The sequence below is a fragment of the Bufo gargarizans genome, chromosome 1 (assembly GCF_014858855.1).
Source record: "Bufo gargarizans isolate SCDJY-AF-19 chromosome 1, ASM1485885v1, whole genome shotgun sequence".
NCBI classification, from domain to species: domain Eukaryota; kingdom Metazoa; phylum Chordata; class Amphibia; order Anura; family Bufonidae; genus Bufo; species Bufo gargarizans.
The window spans coordinates 305,177,297-305,197,744 of record NC_058080.1 but is presented as its reverse complement, the minus strand read 5'-3'; the positions used below and the strand labels follow the sequence as shown (position 1 = coordinate 305,197,744).

At 41.3% G+C, this 20,448-nt stretch overlaps 1 protein-coding gene across 4 annotated transcripts in view; it reads right to left on the bottom strand.

Annotated features, from left to right (window-relative positions):
* PSD3 (pleckstrin and Sec7 domain containing 3) overlaps nucleotides 1–20,448 on the bottom strand; it is a 693,256-nt gene that overhangs the window by 311,683 nt on the left and 361,125 nt on the right. For all 4 annotated transcript variants that reach the window (XM_044305119.1, XM_044305127.1, XM_044305137.1 and 1 more), the window contains 3 exons: nucleotides 7,380–7,574; nucleotides 5,599–5,679; nucleotides 2,889–3,001 (listed from right to left, as the gene is read on the bottom strand). In XM_044305119.1, coding sequence (XP_044161054.1) covers nucleotides 2,889–3,001; nucleotides 5,599–5,679; nucleotides 7,380–7,574 — 389 coding nt within the window. The remainder of the gene's footprint in view (nucleotides 1–2,888; nucleotides 3,002–5,598; nucleotides 5,680–7,379; nucleotides 7,575–20,448) is intronic.

The window sequence follows — 20,448 nt, the reverse complement described above, 5'->3', positions numbered from 1 at the left end:
AATAGTGCCAGGTGCCAAGCACTATTACACAGCGAAGAGGCATGGCAGAGAAGGGAGACTGCTATGTACTGGATGCTATAGTACAGAAGCCTGGTCCTGATGATCAGTGGTGAGGACTGTGTTCTACAAGGCTCATTTACTCCATTGGGAACTCCACAGTATTATATAATGGAATCTACAGTATATACTGTAAATATATTAGTCCCACCCCTGAATAATAATACATTTAGTGACTATATATTACCAACATACAGATACGAAATACCGTCATATTGGATAATAGCTCCATGACTAGATAACAAACACTGCAATGTTATAGCCCCATATCATGACTGGATAACACCGCCATACAGTGGATAACACCGCCATACAATGACTAAAGACCACCATACAGTAACTGCATAACATGATCATAAAATGACTGGATAGCACCACCATACAATGACTGGATAACACCGCCATACAGTGACTGAATAACAGGGTATAAGGGGGCACAGTATAATATATGACCAGGGGCATATGTGTGTGGCGTATAAAAGGGCACAGTACAGGGAATGACTAGGAGCACTGTACAGGTTATGGTAAGGGGGCACAACACAGAGTATAAGAGGACATAGTACAGATTAGTAGGCACAGTACAGGGGTATCTCCTTATACTCCTGTAATATGCTTCCTACACAGTATTATAATGGGGCATATTCAGGGTGGATTTGATTTAAATCAAACTGATTTAAATCACTAGTCAGTAAGGCTTGATTTAAATCATAGTTTTCTACATAAAGACTTATTCTTGCTGGTATAACTTATAATATGCAAGTAGATGAAGATTTTTAGAATAACAACTGTTCATATTAGTTTGATTAGGTTGATTCTGTATTCATAGGTTTGTAGAAGTTAGGATTAAGGTCTTTTACTCAACTCTGCTCAGGTTATAAAATTTTTGCTGTGAAGAAGAGGCATGTGATCTCTGCTGAGTCAAATTCAGTTTTGAGAACTGCAAAAGTAATCTTGTAGGCAGAGAAACTGCCCAATGAGGCTACTTTCACACTTGCGGCAGGGGCGGGGCGGAGCTCCAGCACAGCACGGCAGTGCACGGCGAAAGGCCGCCGGACTAAAAGTCCTGCATGTCCGACTTTTTAGTCCGGCGGCCTCTCACCACGAACTGCCGTACTGCGCTGGAGCTCTGCCCTGTCCCCATTATAGTCAATGGGGACGGAGCGGCGGTCCGGCGGCACAGCAAAATAGCGGAAGGACGGATCCGATAGGGTGAACAGCCTGTCGGATCCGTCCTGCCGCAAGTGTGAAAGTAGCCTCATTGGGCAGTTTCTCTGCCTACAAGATATTATCACAGATGCTTGGCTTACTTTTGCAGTTCTTAAAACTGAATTTGACTCAGCAGTTGGGCGGGCCGGGCAGTCAGTCACATCCAGGGTCCACATAGTGCTTCTTGTTGTCTGGGAGTGGGCTCTGTTTGTCACTTAAAATGATTGGTGGAGAAGCAGCTTCCGCTCACTGCTGCTCCAGATAACACAGTGCAGCAGCGCAGAGGAGAGGTAGGAGATAGTAGAATTCCTCTCTCCCCTCTCCTCTTGTTTAAGTATGCAGTGTTACAGACCCCACCTTCCCTCAAACAGGGAGACAAAATGAATGAAAAAAAACATTAAAATTATTAGAAATATGGCCCTGCTTGCCACACCCGACTACTGCTCCCGGGCCCCTACTAAGCTCGAGCCCCAAAGCAGTCGCTTCTCCTGCTTCCCCGATAGCTACGCCACTGTGAGGAACTTTTAGAGGAAATTGTACAAATTTATATGCCCAGTAATATTTGAAAACAATCCAAATTCATCTCACACAAAACCCAAATTTTGGAAGCCAACTAATGTGCCAAAAATAAATAAAAAAAATCCTTGCCTTAATGTTCAACATGGGAATCACCCAAAAACGTAGTTGATGTATCAGGTGATGGCCAATTCACATTATCAAATGTTGATGAGATGTCTATATTTCAATAACTCCCTTAATCACTGAGACAATCCGACTGGGCAAGTCAGACTTTATAAACTGACGCCCTTAATCTCATACCTCAAGGGGGTTATCCAACTGTTTGTAACTGTGGATAGGTTATCAGTATCTGATCAGTGGGTGTCCGATACACAGGACCCCCCGCTGCTCAGCTGACGTTCCTGTGAGTGCTGCGGTCTTCTCAATGCTTACCCTAGGCCAGTGACATCATAATCATAGGTCACATGGCGCAGCTTAGCCTCATTCACATGGTGAATCAAAAAATATGCTCCTGAGTCAAAACATTATAGAAAAAAATGTATTTTCATTTTCTCCACCTTATTCCATTCAGTTTTCCTAAAAAAGCCAAAAGCGCAAAATGTCCAATTTTCCCTAACCTTAGGGGGTCAATATTTTAAAACGTAGTCACTTTGTATTTGTGTTTAATGTATGTGTACTATATAACACCTGTTCTGGCAGTATGGTGCCATAGAACCAGCAATGGAAAAATAGGCCTCCAAAATCTAATATGCCCTCCACTCATTCCAGCCAGTGTGTACATTGCTCAAATAGTATCCATTTTCATAGTATAAACATACGGTAATGGTTGTAAAAATCTTTTGTAACCGTTAACTATATATAAGAAAGGAAAAAATATACTGTACATTCATCTAAATGGTACAAAAGCAAGGTCTAATGTGTCCTGTGAACGATAATATCAAATATATGTAGGTTGGCTTGGAAATTAGATTAGCCCATTGCTAAAACTGAAAAACTGGCCGGGTGAGGAAGAGGGTAAACACGCTGATAATGAATAGTTAAAAAAAAAAGGTTTCAAAGCGGGACATAAAGGGAACACGCCAATACAGTATTAGGTTATTGCATACCTGGAGAAATTATGGCATTTGGATTGCATTGAAAATATCTGTTGGAGAAGTGGATTAATACTCTCTCCCTTTCCTGAGTTTCCCCAATGAGTGAGAAGGCTTTAAAGAAACTCCTGTGAAAACAAAAGAATAAAAATAAATGTACATACAACACAATTACACTGTAATGTAATGAAATGACAGCAGAGGACAAAAATAAAACACAGCGAACAACCAACAGGCACACTTCTGGGTCACAGCCTTCAAATCTTTATTGGTCATTGGATATATGTTAGATATTACTTTAATGTTTCATTTTTTTACAAATTATCTTTGGATACAAACAGCATATTTGCGCTCTCTATAGTTCTTATTTTAACCAATAGATGGCAGCATTGTTAGTGTTGTCCTTTAACCGCAAAGATAATTGAGATTGTGCCCTTTGAAACAAATAAAGTATCATGAGACAACTGAACCCACTTTTGGGACATAACGTCGACGATGACGTTCCCACTACAGCACTCTGCAGTGGTTGGTGGAATTTTTTCTGTAGGACACAAGTCATGGTGACATGGAAAAATAACCCTAAATAGTGGAATGTTATATGTTAATGTAGAATTAAATAAATGGGGAAAATGTTGATTTATATTAACATTTTTAAATACTTAAACTCAGAGTTTTGAACATTCATAGACCTTTCCAATAATGGACACTTTGAGGTATATAACAACTTGGGGAATAGCTGTGCTACGTAACTGTGAAAATGTATACTGTATAGTAGACTAAACACATTACTGAAAGAGCATTAACCATTAAAGTGGCATCCCAGCCAATAACATTTGTTACCTACACACTGGATGGGTAATAAATTACCTGACGACCGGATTCCCAGTCCATGCTCACCACAACTGCATTGAGAAGAATGTATGCACAGTAGTATACTGCACTCATCTGTACAGCAAAAGGAAGTAAGGCTCTGTTCTCACTGCATTTGCCCTGCATGTGTCTAGAGACGCCTATGTACCGAATAGGCAAAAGAGTAGTACGTGTCAGCATGTTTCTTTCTGTTCAACTATACTGAAGAACGTAGTTGACTATGCTTTTCAAAAGACAGGGATCATGCAAAAAAAAAAAAGTTACACTGGATAGGATAAAGCTTTAGAAATGGGAGTCTTTATATTTATGTCAGGGCTATACATCCAGTGTAAAAGGCAGGAGATATTCATGGCTTACATGCTGAACATACAGCGCAAACACAGCGTGAATAGAGCCTAAAAGCCCTTTTATGCATGCTAAAGATCAGGACAGCTATAAGGCTATGGCTACATGGGTCGCGCAACATTCATTGTAATGATAGTCTATGGTGTCGCACTGCGATATACTGCGACTGCAACACAACAGTCTCAAAAAATCCATCCAATTTGGACTTCTGTGCGACAGTCACACCATAGACTATCATTACAATAAATGTTGTGCGACACATCGCAGTGTAGTTGTTCCCCTTTTGTCGCGCAACACATGTTGCAGTGTAGTTGTTCCCTTTTTTTTTTGCCAAGTAGCCCTAGCCTAAAGGATTGGCATTCATATAAACACTTGTTCCTGATAACTGCCCCGGGTGAAGGTGCCACCGATCACCCAATGAAAGTGGTAAATGATAATTTGCTGAGTGAATGCTGCTTTTATGCGGCACCTAAAATTTCTGTCTGCTGTTCTGTTCACATAAACTAACAATTATGTCCCATTGATACTCCTATATTACCAAGTGCCTTAAATTCATGAACTCCTATATCTCAAATGCGATAAAACGTGGTCTACCTTGTAAGATGTGGAGACCCAAGAAGGTAGGTTCTCCTGTAGGAATCATGGAAGGGAGGGGTTGGAGTCAAGAAACAGCATGTGTGTGATCCAGAGGACTATAACCACACCAAAATTCTAGTTTATGCTTTAATTCAAAGTGGACCTATCACCACCATTCTAAATATGTGCCATTAACAAAAATGTTCAAAAATGTGTGCTTTGACTCCATATGCTGCAGTCAGGGACTGTGGGAATCTGTTGAGAATGCCAGCTACTACCTAACCAGGAAGTCCGGAACAAATTCCTGCAGGGAGCCAAGTCATTTGAGTAATCCCTGTCGCTGGATGTTTTGATCCGCACAACGGGGAGATGCACTGGCGGCCGTGCGGGCATCAAAAGCGATGCCGGGGAGCAAGGCAAATACAACCTGTGTGAGGGGCCCGGGCATTAGAGGGTTTGGATAACCCCTTTAAATCACTGAGTCTACTGAATAAACTCCAGTATAACTCTTGTGACAAACTGCTTAAAAGGGTTTTCCAAGATTTGAATACTGAGACGTATCCTCTGGATAGGTCATCAGTATCTGATTGGTGGGGGTCCGACACCCAAGACCCCCGCCGATCAGCTGTTTGAGAAGGCAACGGAAAAGCTAGGAAAAGCTGTGAGTAGGCCGCTGTGCTACTGCTTTCTCGAACAGCTGATGAGTGGGGGTCAGACACCCGGGACCAGAAGATAGGATCCAGAGGATAGTTCATCCGTATAAAAATTCCCAGAAAACCCCTTTAACTTTGAGACTTTATCGTAGGTCTAGATGTTATGTTCTTTTATTTAATGTTATAAAAATATAACAATGTAAAATAAAACTATTGTAGCAGTTATTTTTTTTTTTAAACTGGACCTTATTTAAATATTTTAAGAGACAAATTTTACTTACCTGAGTGACTGATCTAGGGTGAACCCCGTGAAATCAAAAAATTTGAGATATTCTTCTGCCACAAGCTGGCTGAAATCATTACTGAAATAAAGCAATGACAAAACAGTCATCCTTTTCTCTATACATTTCATTACATATATATTCCCTAAAATAGCCCATTTAGCAGCAATTAAAGGGGTCGTACAGAAAAAAAAAGCATAGCTTCTTCCTTCTACAAACAGAGCCATAGCTTGTGCAAAACCAGACACAATCCATGGACAGCTGCGAGGCAGAAGAAAGGAGAGGTTTTTCGTACCGTATTTAACACTTGTGGTCATACATAGCTCAATAGAGTTTGGGAATTTACTTAAAGCCACACAACAACATTTCAGTGTTGGCAGAGTGGGAGAAAAAGTTTGCACACATCATTAAGTGCCAAACTTGACTCAGAGCAGTACAATTTCTCCTGGCTCAGATGTGAAATATAACCTCTTATATATGCGTCTAAAATTTTATGTGACATTATGAACCAGAGAAAAATGTTATGACCAGGCCTAGGCACATTAGTAAATTTGTCCCCTTATGTCTTCTGATCTTGGTTGGTTAAACAGGCCACTTTATAGAATGTGCACCTAAGGTGTCCAGCCTACACATGTACAAGAGGATCTGAGTGGTATGACTGACCTACTGTCCAGTAATGACCACCCGTAGACACCAGGCATCCTCAGTACTCTGATCCATGGCCCTGAAATCTCACACTGAAGATCTCAGAGCAGTCATCCCCGCTGTGAGATGTTAACTGCACATGCACCAATGGTACTGCCACTGACGCATGCACGAGATTTCATGACCAGATCGGTGATCAGTGAGGATGCCTTTCCCTGTCACTCGCACTCACAGGAGGATTGGCAACAGGGGGAGGTGGAGTTGAAGCGGAGCTCCGAGAAGCAAGGTCAGCTCCTTGGTGCTTCAAGTTTAAATATACTGGTATACCAGGTAGTATGCCTCTGTAATGGAGTTCACCATGGTGACAGATGCCCTTTGAGAGCAGAAAAAGCATCAAAATATGCAAACAACATGCCAGCATACCTTATTTGTCTAAGGGCTCGTTCACACAAACGTTTTTTTGCGTTCCGTATATGGAACAATTCATTTCAATGGTTTACGGGGAAAAAAAAAAAAAAAAAGGGAATGTTCCGTTCCATTGAAAGTTAGAACATGTCCTATTATTGCTCGCAAATCATGTTCCGTGGCTCCATTCAAGTCAATGGGTCCACCAAAAAACGGGACACATACGGAATGTACTCCGTATGTCTTCTGTATCCGTTCCGTTTTTGCGGAACCATCTATTGAAAATGTTATGCCCAGCCCAATTTTTTCTATGTAATTACTGTATATGCCATAAGGAAAAACGGAACGGAACCACTACTGAAAAAAACTGATCCAGGAAAAACGGGCCGCAGAAAAATTAAAACAGACATACGGTCGTGTAACAGAGGCTTAATTCTAATAAAAAAGGATATTTTTTTTAAAAATCTGAGTGGAACTGTGATGAGATCTCACACTGAACAGACAGGAATTAATACAATGACATCCGCTCAATGATACTAAAGCTTCAGCATGTGAATCTACATAACAGATGCTGCTTGCCAAGTATAAACTAATTCATGTTGGTAGTTTGTTAAAGGCTATGTACACCTTCGGAATAAAAAAATATTCCCCCAAAGGTGTACATAGCCTTTAAGCTATATAGCTAGGGAAGAATATTGCAGTCCGTTGCATGTCCGTCTTTTTATACGTACTTTTTCCCTAAATGCTTTGCAACATCAGAGCGTTTAAATCCATCCAGCTGGTAGAGGCGTTTGGCCAAACGTTTAGCAGCTTGTACGTTACTATTGGTCCCATTGCTGAGGTTTTCAGTGCTTCCCTTTTCAAGGATTTCAGTGCTGCCCATGTCATGTGAGGCCTCTAGAGGGCTTCTGCTGGGTCCGGCATCACTGCAAAACAAAGTATCTGTGCTGCATGTCAAAAACAGAACAAATGTACATATAGATATTGGATTCATAGCTGTGTAGCCCTGCATATAATAGTACATACAGTAGGATATAAAAAAAAGGTAAACATTTCCTAAAAGACATCCTTCTACATACCAATACAAACAGTACATCACCAAAATCAACCCCGCGTTTGTTCAGATTGACTTTCCAAGAAACCTAGTAAAAAGCGTCAACCAGCTACTGTACCTAGTAACGGCTCCAGTCACAATGATTCCTGCCACCTCTGAAGTAGGCGCATTTAAAGGCTAATGCTTAATGACTAATGGGCCGACTGCTCACCCAACTTAGGAAGAGAGTCATTTGAAGGAAGCTATTCATATTTACTGAGGATTAATATTCACATGCAGAAGGCATCCGAGGCTTTATCCATATGAATATTATTATTCTGGATATAGAGCCAATGTATTTTGTACACCATGCATTCTCTTAAGTTTCTTTATCGGACATCAAGTACCTAAGTACCCCCAAGCCCAAGATCATTGCCATGTTTGACAGCCTTCTAAACAAACTGACGGAAAATGAGAGCGAAGATCACGACTGTTGATCTATGTCTACATGAAGGGATCAGCAACCTCCGGCACTCATGCCGTGGTGAAACTACTACTTCCAGCATGCACACTTGCTTGACGGTTGTCAGGACTCCCATCGAAGTGAAAGGAGCATGCTGGTAATTGAGGTTTCACCACAGCTTAGAGTGCCAGAGGTTGCTGATCCCTGGTCTAGAATCTGAAAACCGGTTCTGCTTATTGAAGTGACAAATTCTAGAAATCAGAATTTCCCATAATCCACAAGCCTAGAAAAAGCTGAATTATTGCACTTTTACTGTACACAGATAAGTGAATGTATACAAGTCTGCATGTATTCAGGGAATTCAGCAATGAGTACAGGCACTTTTCTGGTGTAGGAAAAAATTAGCATGAGCCCCACAGCAAAAGAATGTGCAGCTCTAGCTCTTTTTCGGTTTTGATCTTTCCCATAGAAATAAAGTGGGATGGCTCAGTGGTGGGGTTCTTTATGCCAGAAATGGTCTGCTCTTTGCCACTTAAAGGGAATCTGCCAGCTCCAAAACGACCCCCAAAGCGGTGTATAATGTAAGTGACGCCAAGTCCGATTATGTCATTTATCTTCATACTAACTTCTATTCCAGCACTGTTCTCCCACAAAGCGGCAGTAAAATGCACTGTCAGGACTCCTCCATCATGTGCAGGAGTACAGGAGTCCTCTCAATGCATTTTACTGCTGGTTTGGACGGTGAACAGTGTCGGAACACAAAATGACATCATCGGACTCAGCGTCACTTATATACCGCTTACTCTAGTTGGGAGGGTGTTTCGGAGCTGACAGATTCCACTATATCAAAAGACCCAGAAAATTGTAAATTTTTGCACTTTTACTGCAGATATACAGTGAACTTCACATGAATTTTTCATCTTTGAAAAAAAAAAAAGAATAATCTGACCGCAGCCCAGTTTTTCACACTCCCAGATCCGAGGCCCTCGCTTCTCTTCATACAGTAAGTGAAATAATAAATCTACCGGAATGTTTCATTCACCTCTATGGAAGTTCAAAGAACAGCTGAGTTTCCCTGTTGGGAGTTGTAGTTTCACAGCAGCTAGAGTGCCGAAGGCTGCGGATCCCTGTGTTACATACTGTCTACAAATCATACAAGAACCAATAATAAAAAGCTTTTAAAAGAAATCACACAAAGAAAGATCACTAACCTGACTAAATGCATAGAGCCACTACCTCTGAGCTTTTCTTTTATACAGAATTTGAAATCGAAGCACATTTCCCCCCAAAAAACTCCAAAGAGCCCCTCCCCCTTGGAATAGTCTTTTCAGGCCTACATGCTACCTTCAAGCTGTTTAACAAATTGGTTTTACACTGCAACTGATGGCTCTCCCGGATGAATCAATGGTAATGGGCAATTACATGATCCTTAGAACTTCGCCTGCCCCGCTGCTTTATGACATCTTCATCCACGGTTTTCTGCAAAGGCCATATTATAAGACTATGATGATGATGATTATTAAAGGCAATCATAACTGACTATTTTGCTAAGACGGCTTGTCAAAGTCTTTGGGTATATCATTTACAGGAATGCAGTCTATTATTTTACCTAGTACCTGTAGCTGTGTATCACTTTGTGTAATGCTTCAATTCACGACTGAAACCCAATACATTTCAGAATACCTCGTCTACACAGTATGGTTTACTATTTTATCCCGTAAAAGCTGATATCAAGACTAAGCCCAGCATTCCAAAATTCATACTCACATGATCATAAAGTTCTAACCCCCACCAAAAAACAAACAAAAAACAAACAAAGTGTAATTAAAGGAGATAATACGATTACATCATTCGTTTTAGGACTGCTGTCTGAAATGGCAACTATAATGGGGACTTTTACATTGGATAACTAAACACATGATATGCATCTCAACAATATTCAGCTAATCGGCCTCTGGAGCGGATTATCCAAAGCATCTCAGCAATGTGAATCTATGTGAAGGTGGTCATGTGACTGGGAACTGAATATTTTAGTTAGACTTTTTTTGTAAACCAAATCGAGAAAGGAATTTAAAAAAGGACAGGTGGATCAACCCTATTAAACCAGGCGTACTGCCCGGTACGGTTCATCCTGGTCATTAAAATCTATATCTGTCGTTCCTTAACAACACTGTGGAACAGTTCCAAGCGATCTGGCTTCCATGGGATAGCTACTCGACATCCCCCTAAGGACCCCCCTCCATCATTCCTGTTCTTATCTTCCCCCCATCCGTCCCTTTCCCTTTGTGTTCTGTCTTATCCCGTGTCCTCAGTTTTTTTAGATACATTATTAGACATAGTCATGGTATTTGTACTGCTGTATGCGGTCTCTGTGCCTTTTTTACATCTCAATGCTCCACTGTGCACTGTGTACAAACTATGCTGTATCACTTTGTTTTTCTTCTTTATCTCTGTATTATTGAAACATTTGCACGTAATGTGCTAATAAAAAAAAAAAATATATATATATATATATATATATATATATATATATATATATATATCTCTGCAAGATCAAAATCTGCTGCTTTGTGTAAGAAGTGGGGGGGGGGAATGTTTTTTTGCACCTCAGCATCTTCGATTTCCAGCATTTGCCATGCCCGTCTCTCTTGACTGACAGGCCAGGCATCATCGTTGTCCTCTTGAATAGTGCTGTAATGGAGTATATGTACCACAGTTTGTATGTTCGGCATTTGAAAGGAAAGGAGCAGAGGTACACCATGGGGCTGGCTACTGAAGCCCTAAAGATCCTGTTGACAGATCCTCTTTAAAAGAAACGGGGAACATAATCCCTATTGTTGGACTGATTTCTCGTTTTGGCTCCAAAACCTGCATCAAAAACCACACACTTGGCAGTCCCAACCACTGTTGTGGAGTTAACTAATTAACTTTATAATACATTTTGAAAAGTTTAGATTTGTTAATTATAAATATAATTTTATGTTCTATCAATTTAAAGCCCTCATTTTTCAACAAGTAATAAGCAGGGTGTTCTAGTTGTGATCGAAAACATCAGTTCTCACCTCCCCTGTGTTCTCTCCTGTCCTTATACTATAAATCAACAGATAAACAGGGTGTTCTAGTGGTGATAGAAAATCAGTTCTCATCTCTCCTGTGTCTCTCCTGTCCTTATACTATAAGTAGTGATAAACAGTGTGTTCTAGTGGTGATAGATAATCAGTTCTCATCTCTCCTGTCCTTATACTATAAGCAGTGATAAACGGTGTGTTCTAGTGGTGATAGAAAATCAGTTCTCACCTCTCCTGTCCTTATACTGTAAACTGTGATAAGCAGGGTGTTCTAGTGGTGATATATAATCAGTTCTCATTTCTCCTGTGTTCTCTCCTGTCCTTATACTATAAGCAGTGATAAACAGTGTGTTCTAGTGGTGATAGATAATCAGTTCTCACCTTAGTAGATATATATGAATATTCCCATAATGGAGACAGGCTGCGAGCACCTGTGAAATGTTATTCCCAGTCAACCATTAAATATTGCAGCTTCACTTTTTAAATGTTTCTTTTATTCCCATTTAGACTTGCACACGATTCTCTGCATTTCCAGGACATACATATAAAGCTTTTCTAACTTTTTCTGACGACATATTCCTAGATTTCTTACAATTATTGAGTGTATAACAGTGCTTTCCAGTTATTAACTGCATAGTGCATGATATATTTACTTAGAGGAACTCAGAAAATTGTAGGAATAGAATTCAGAAATTCTATTCCAATAAATAGTAAGAAAGAGCCTGATGTTACCAATTTACTATAGTTAATGTATTACTAAATCAATAGCCATTTATGAAGGAGTTGGAGTGTGATAAAAAAGGAGTAAGAGCTCTGGCTTACCGAGTCCACAGTTCTGGTCCCAACCTATCATCTTAATTTCTAAAGATAGAATTGGAACACAGAGAAAGTTAAAAGGGGTTGTTCGGGTTCAGAGCTTTGTACATAGCCATTATTTCACCCAGGCAGCTTCCCTGATGTTAGCATCGCAGCATTTCATGCTCCGAATCTCTCCTGTGCATTGCGCTGGATCATGCAAGGCAAGGGCTGTTTTATTTACAATAACACACCGCCCAGCAGTGTGCTCGGTGATGTCACCGGCTCTGATGGGCGGGCTTTAGCGCTGCCTTAGCCATTTCACAGCTAGGGCAGCGCTAAAGCCCGCCACATCACCGGGCTCACTGCTGGGCAGAAGCCTCCACCTGGCAGCCCTATGGAGAGCCCGGTACGTCACCGACTCCACAAAATGCCTTTGCCCTGCGCAATTTAGCGCAGGGCAAAGGAGCGCATCGGAGCATGAACTGCTCCGATGCACAAGTCAGGGGGGGCTGGCTGGGTGAAAATGGGGATATGTCCGGGTTCATCTCTGAACCCGGACAACTCATTTAATGGAAGTCTGAGTGTAAGTGTACAGGCTGCCATACATTCTAAAGAAAATGTATTCAAGGGTACCTGTCATGTTGTAGATACAGTCCTATCTGTAAGTAGTATGGAACAGAGCAGGATGAGCTGAGCATTTTGATGTAAAAATGTATGGGAAAATATTCCTTTAAATTAAAGAGTCCAGTGGGGATTCCTAAGCAGTGACTGGCAGCCTTCCCTCTATGACTTTGTATACATAGAGAACCATCAATCACTGATTAGGACCACCCACTGGTTTCATATGCCCAGAACGAACAGAAATTTTAATGAATAAATTACAAGTTTAACCCCAAAAAAAAGAATCTTTACCCTCATGAATCTATAATAAAGTTGGAATTCCAATGATTTATTTCCTTCTTTGTATATTTTCTATGTATAGTGGTCTGTGTGAAGAAAAAAAGTAAATAGCAGCATCTGGTCTAAAAATGTTCACAGTAATTTATACACAAAATTCCCTTGATAATGTCAGATATGCACTTTGTCGCTTTTCTGTATGTAATAATAGTCTGGATGATATTTAGTGACTGCATTTCAGGTGTGTGTAGGAATAGTTGTAGGAGATGGAGCCGAAATATTGCTGGCCAAGATGTGACCTCCTCACTACAGACTTGCATTCAATTCTTCATGCTGTACTACACTGGAATCTTGGCATTTGTGTCCCTTTGGCATCCTGATTTACTCTTCCCATTGCTCAATCTACACAAATAGGTTTCATTTTCCATGTAACGATAAATAAAAGTGTGACCTACACTGACCACAAAATACTGTATTATGGACCTAAGCATCTGACATTTCAGTGTATGTGCTGGAGCAGCTCAAGACCGCCACAATGCAAGCTGGTTGTTTGACACAACTGTGCACAGGGAAGGCCAGGATGACAAGTAGTTAAGGGCAAGTGGCCGCCTAGAGCATCAACTTTCTACCCGTAGGGGGGCGCAATGAGGGCCACATCTGTAGGTGCTCAGCCTCAGGCAAGAGATCACGTCTTGAGCTAAACCCTGCACAGGTCGGTGATGTCATCTGGACCACCTGCACTGGGACGTGCTCAGGCCACAAGTCAGTGGACTGCATCACAGATTACGGCGGGGAATGGGTGTGAGATGGTTTTTTTTGTTTGTTTTTTAATGCTAAACAGTATGACCGTGGTCTGCATAAATTTGGGGGCTGATCTGACAACTATATAAATTTGGCGCCTGATTTGCAAAATCTGTAACAGTCCCACATCTACCATGTGCCATATTGTAATACTGGTGTCTTCTTATTTGGCAGAGGGAGCTGCACATCCATGACCAAAGACGTCTTCACGTGATGGTCTGAACCAAATGGAGAAGAAAAGGAAAGTAAACACCTTAAAGTCACTGGATCTGCCCTTGACTGCTTCTTTTAAAATGTGTTTTAATCTCTTTATTAGAAAGTAAGGTCACTTTAAATTGATTCAGGGGGAGAGGGGAGCAATTTGCCTACTCCACCTAGAGTACTGAAATACCTTGTCCCGGCGGTGTCCATAGCTGACCACATTAGGACATGTTCGCATCTTTTATGTGGATTTCAGCAGCATAATACAGGAGGATTTAGAGTTTGGTGACTACATTCGGATTAGCCGCATTGAATGGAATTAAATCCACTCGTAAATCTGTGATATGTACACATTTAAATCGGCCACATAAATCCAAGAAGACTCTACCTAGTAAATACACCTTTAAATGGGTTGTGCCAAGTTTGCAAATGATCCTGTAGATAGGGGATAAGTAACTAACTGCTGGGGGCCCAACCACTGGAATCCCCAGTGATCCCATTAAAGGGCGTCTCGCTCCTTTGATCTGATAAAGTGGCATGTTTGGCATGCGCCATACCACTCTATTCATTCCCTATGGAACTGCCAGAGACAGCCATATACCGCGCTCGGCTATTTCCATCAGTCCCATAGAGAATGAATGGAACAACATTGACCTGCTGCTCCATCAGATTGGTGGAACAGAACCCCTTTTCTTGGTATTGTGGGGATCCCAGTGGTTAAACCCCCAGTGATAAGTTAGTTATCCCCTATCCTTGCCACAACCCCTTTAAAAACAATAGGGAGCTGTACCAGTTCACCAGATGATACCAGCCTGAATGCAGAGGAAGTGAGAAAATCCCAAAGTGATCACACAATGGCCCCCACTCAAAACAAAGTAACTCTGGGCAGGCATCTTCAGTACTCTCGGTAAGAATTCTTTGCTAAAACCCATCCCATCATCTAGGATTTTAAGAAAATGTATAAAATCTCTTCAACTAGCGGAATAAAAAAAGTACATGTTGATCTTGGCAAGTTTATATGAACAGTTTAGTGATTATATGCGCCCTCATATGACAAGTTATAGGCACCTCCATTGCTTAAATTGAACAGGAGTTTCAAGTTTCCAAGACTAGAACACACATCGTACCAAGTACCATCACCAGCACTAGTACATGCGTGCCTTTATCCAAAAAATGCTAAAAGTAAATACTCGACACTACAGCACTCCAACTGTATGCGACTAAAGACGTGTAAAAGCATTTTATATAGAAGACATTAAATTATAGTATATACAATCCCCAATCTATATTCTACCCTAGAGACAAGCCAGCAGATTGTACTGCCAGACAGTGCAGGCACAAAATCCTCCCAGAACGGTATGAGCAAAAATACACATTTCACCACCCAGACAGAAGTCACCCTCTACTTTCATATCTGTGTGTGTGTGTATAATATATCTCAATTGCTTGACAAAGGGTCCAGGAGCCCTACATATATGTTGCTGCTGCTGACTAAATTTATTTTTTAATCTATTTTGGGAGTGCTGCCATTTCTTCTGCCTGGTTAAACATGACAATGGAGCTGAATGCCTGAGGATTAGCACCCTGCGTGTCTCGGACTAGTTGGTGCTGCTACTTTCTATTTTTCTATATGATCATATTATATATACTGAATATATATCCGTCTAACATCTATCTAATATCTACACTCTATATATTTATCTATCTGCCTACACTCTGTCATCTATCTATTTATCTGTCTATCAATCTATGGTCTATCTATCTACCGTCTAAATATTTACAAACCAGATTCCAAAAAAGTTGGGACACTAAAATTGTGAATAAAAATTGAATGCAATGATGTGGAGATGGCAAATGTCAATATTTTATTTGTAATAGAACGTAGATGACAGATCAAACGTTTAATCGGAGTAAATGTATCATTTTAAAAAGGAAAAATACGTTGATTCAAATTTTCACGGTGTCAACAAATCCCAAAAAGGTTGGGACAAGTAGCAATAAGAGGCTGGAAAAAGTAAATTTGAGCATAACGAAGAGCTGGAAGACCAATTAACACTAATTAGGTCAATTGGCAACATGATTGGGTATAAAAAGAGCTTCTCAGAGTGGTAGTGTCTCTCAGAAGCCAAGATGGGTAGAGGATCACCAATTCCCACAATGTTGCGCAGAAAGATAGTGGAGCAATATCAGAAAGGTGTTACCCAGCGAAAAATTGCAAAGACTTTGCATCTATCATCAACTGTGCATAACATCATCCGAAGATTCAGAGAATCTGGAACAATCTCTGTGCGTAAGGGTCAAGGCCGTAAAACCATACTGGATGCCCGTGATCTCCGGGCCCTTAAACGACACTGCAGCACAAACAGGAATGCTACTGTAAAGGAAATCACAGAATGGGCTCAGGAATACTTCCAGAAACCATTGTCAGTGAACACAATCCACCGTGCCATCCGCCGTTGCCAGCTGAAACTCTACAGTGCAAAGAAGAAGCCATTTCTAAGCAAGATCCACAAGCTCAGGCGTTTTCACTGGGCCAGGGATCATTTAAAATGGAGTGTGGCAAAATGGAAGACTCTTCTGTGGTCAGACGAGTCACGATTCGAAGTTCTTTTTGGAAATCTGGGACGCCATGTCATCCGGACCAAAGAGGACAAGGACAACCCAAGTTGTTATCAATGCTCAGTTCAGAAGCCTGCATCTCTGATGGTATGGGGTTGCATGAGTGCGTGTGGCATGGGCAGCTTGCATGTCTGGAAAGGCACCATCAATGCAGAGAAATATATTCAGGTTCTAGAACAACATATGCTCCCATCCAGACGTCATCTCTTTCAGGGAAGACCCTGCATTTTTCAACAAGATAATGCCAGACCATATTCTGCATCAATCACAACATCATGGCTGCGTAGGAGAAGGATCCAGGTACTGAAATGGCCAGTCTGCAGTCCAGATCTTTCACCTATAGAGAACATTTGGTGCATCATAAAGAGGAAGGTGCAACAAAGAAGGCCCAAGACGATTGAACAGTTAGAGGCCTGTATTAGACAAGAATGGGAGAGCATTCCTATTTCTAAACTTGAGAAACTGGTCTCCTCGGTCCCCAGACGTCTGTTGAGTGTTGTAAGAAGGGGAGATGCCACACAGTGGTGAAAATGGCCTTGTCCCAACTTTTTGGGGATTTGTTGACACCATGAAATTCTGATTCAACATATTTTTCCCTTAAAATGGTACATTTTCCCAGTTTAAACTTTTGTTCCGTGATTTATGTTCTATTCTGAATAAAATATTAGAAGTTGGCACCTCCACATCATTGCATTCAGTTTTTATTCACGATTTGTATAGTGTCCCAACTTTTTTGGAATCCGGTTTGTAGATATATATTCATCTACAGTTTAATAATCTACCCATTATCTATCTATAGTCTATCTATCCATCTACAGTCTATCTATCTAGCAAAGGAAATTTCAGGGCGGCACAATCAACAATAAGAAAAAAGTAGTGCCAGTAGTCAAGATGTGACCAAACATCAAACAGTCAATAAAAAGAAAAAAATCCATGGCACTTCCAATAAGTAAAGAAATGTGAAGTCCTTATTCACCCGTGCAACATTTCAGTCCGCTTACAGGGACCGTTCTCAAGCCTTGAAAACGGCCCCAGAAAGCGGACTGAAACGTTGCACGGGTGAATAAAGGATACACATTTCTTTACTTATTGGAAGTGCCATGGATTTTTTTCTTTTTATCAACAGTACAGACCAAAAGTTTGGACACACCTTCTCATTCAAAGAGTTTTCTTTATTTTCATGACTATGAAAATTGTAGATTCACACTGAAGACATCAAAACTATGAATTAACACATGTGGAATTATATACATAACAAAAAAAAGTGTGAAACAACTGAAAATATGTCATATTCTAGGTTCTTCAAAGTAGCCACCTTTTGCTTTGATTACTGCTTTGCACACTCTTGGCATTCTCTTGATGAGCTTCAAGAGGTAGTCACCTGAAATGGTCTTCCAACAGTCTTGAAGGAGTTCCCAGAGATGCTTAGCACTTGTTGGCCCTTTTGCCTTCACTCTGCGGTCCAGCTCACCCCAAACCATCTCGATTGGGTTCAGGTCCGGTGACTGTGGAGGCCAGGTCATCTGGCGCAGCACCCCATCACTCTCCTTCATGGTCAAATAGCCCTTACACAGCCTGGAGGTGTGTTTGGGGTCATTGTCCTGTTGGAAAATAAATGATGGTCCAACTAAATGCAAACCGGATGGAATAGCATGCTGCTGCAAGATGCTGTGGTAGCCATGCTGGTTTAGTATGCCTTCAATTTTGAATAAATCCCCAACAGTGTCACCAGCAAAGCACCCCCACACCATCACACCTCCTCTTCCATACTTCACGGTGGGAACCAGGCATGTAGAGTCCATCCGTTCACCTTTTCTGCATCGCACAAAGACACGGTGGTTGGAAGCAAAGATCTCAAATTTGGACTCATCAGACCAAAGCACAGATTTCCACTGGTCTAATGTCCATTCCTTGTGTTCTTTAGCCCAAACAAGTCTCTTCTGCTTGTTGCCTGTCCTTAGCAGTGGTTTCCTAGCAGATATTCTACCATGAAGGCCTGATTCACACAGTCTCCTCTTAACAGTTGTTCTAGAGATGTGTCTGCTGCTAGAACTCTGTGTGGCATTGACCTGGTCTCTAATCTGAGCTACTGTTAACCTGCGATTTCTGAGGCTGGTGACTCGGATGAACTTATCCTCCGCAGCAGAGGTGACTCTTGGTCTTCCTTTCCTGGGGCGGTCCGCATGTGAGCCAGTTTCTTTGTAGCGCTTGATGGTTTTTGTGACTGCACTTGGGGACACTTTCAAAGTTTTCCCAATTTTTCGGACTGACTGACCTTCATTTCTTAAAGTAATGATGGCCACTCGTTTTTCTTTACTTAGCTGCTTTTTTCTTGCCATAATACGAATTCTAACAGTCTATTCAGTAGGACTATCAGCTGTGTATCCACCTGGCTTCTCCACAACGCAACTGATGGTCCCATTTATAAGGCAAGACATCCCACTTATTAAACCTGACAGGGCACACCTGTGAAGTGAAAACCATTTCAGATGACTACCTCTTGAAGCTCCATCAAAAGAATGCCAAGAGTGTGCAGAGCAGTAATCAAAGCAAAAGGTGGCTACTTTGAAGAACCTAGAATATGACATATTTTCAGTTGTTTCACACTTTTTTGTTATGTATATAATTCCACATGTGTTAATTCATAGTTTTGATGCCTTCAGTGTGAATCTACAATTTTCATAGTCATGAAAATAAAGAAAACTCTTTGAATGAGGCGTGTCCAAACTTTTGATCTGTACTGTATCTATCTAGCTATTATCTATCTATCTATTGTAAGAAGGTACAATGAATCATCGTGGATGATAGGTACGTGTCACCGAGGTTCCTGGCCTCGGTCGAGTAAGAGCCAGTTTTTATGTGTCAGCAGTAGTTGCTGTTTAACACCTTGCTATCTAGTATGGCTGTAAATAGCTGATCCAGGACGGCTCTTACTGGGAGTAGTCAAAGTGCTGGGTGGGTGACTACTCCCCACATTCCAGGCCCGGTTTTAAGCGGCCTATAAAAAACAGCCAGCAGTGTCAGGTGGTGGTGATGATCTCTCTCTGATATTGGAGCTCTGGCAATCTCTGTGGGATCTGAGCCTAGTGCCAGGCTGTAGGCCTGAATCCGAGAGTACTGCTCTGTCCTGTGCTATGCAGACCAGGTGTTGATTAACACCCAGGATAAAAGGTGACTGTTTTTGCTTTTGGAACTGTCTGGGTGTGCACGAACACAAATACTGCAATTGAACTGTCATACTGTGTATAAACACTAAAGTTTTTGAGTTATAAACTTGTCTTTGCCTCTATACTGCGTCCGCTAACCTGCCTATCAGGGCAAACCCCCACACCATCTATCTCATATCTGTCTATCCATCTATCCTAATGATTTGACATTGACTATGAGGAGTGATATACTGTTCTTCAAAAGGACTGGTGACACTTAGGCAGATTTACTAACCTACATCTGCCAGAATTCCAGTTAGCACACAAAATTGGCACGGGTACTTTGCACCACATTTATTAAACGTCTTAGACACTATTTTCAACTAGTCCAACAAGGGGATGTGTGCACTCCAAAAGAGGAGCCAAAAGTATAGACTAAAATAGACTAGATAATGTAAAATTGGGCCGGACGTCTCACAGCATCAGCCTTTGTATAGGTTACGACAAACGTGGCAGACTTTGTTGCACAACTTTTCTGCTACTGAAAATCAGTTCCATTCATCTAAATAAGGCCTCATGCACACAACCGTGGTGTGTTTTGCAGTCCACAAATCGCGGATCCGCAAAACACGGATGGAGTCTGTGCGCGTTCCGCAATTTGCGGAATGGCACGGACAGCCTTCAATATAAATGCCTATTCTTGTCCGCAAAGCGCGGACAAGAAAAGGACATGTTATATTTTTTTAGCGGGGCCACGGAATGGAGCAACAGATG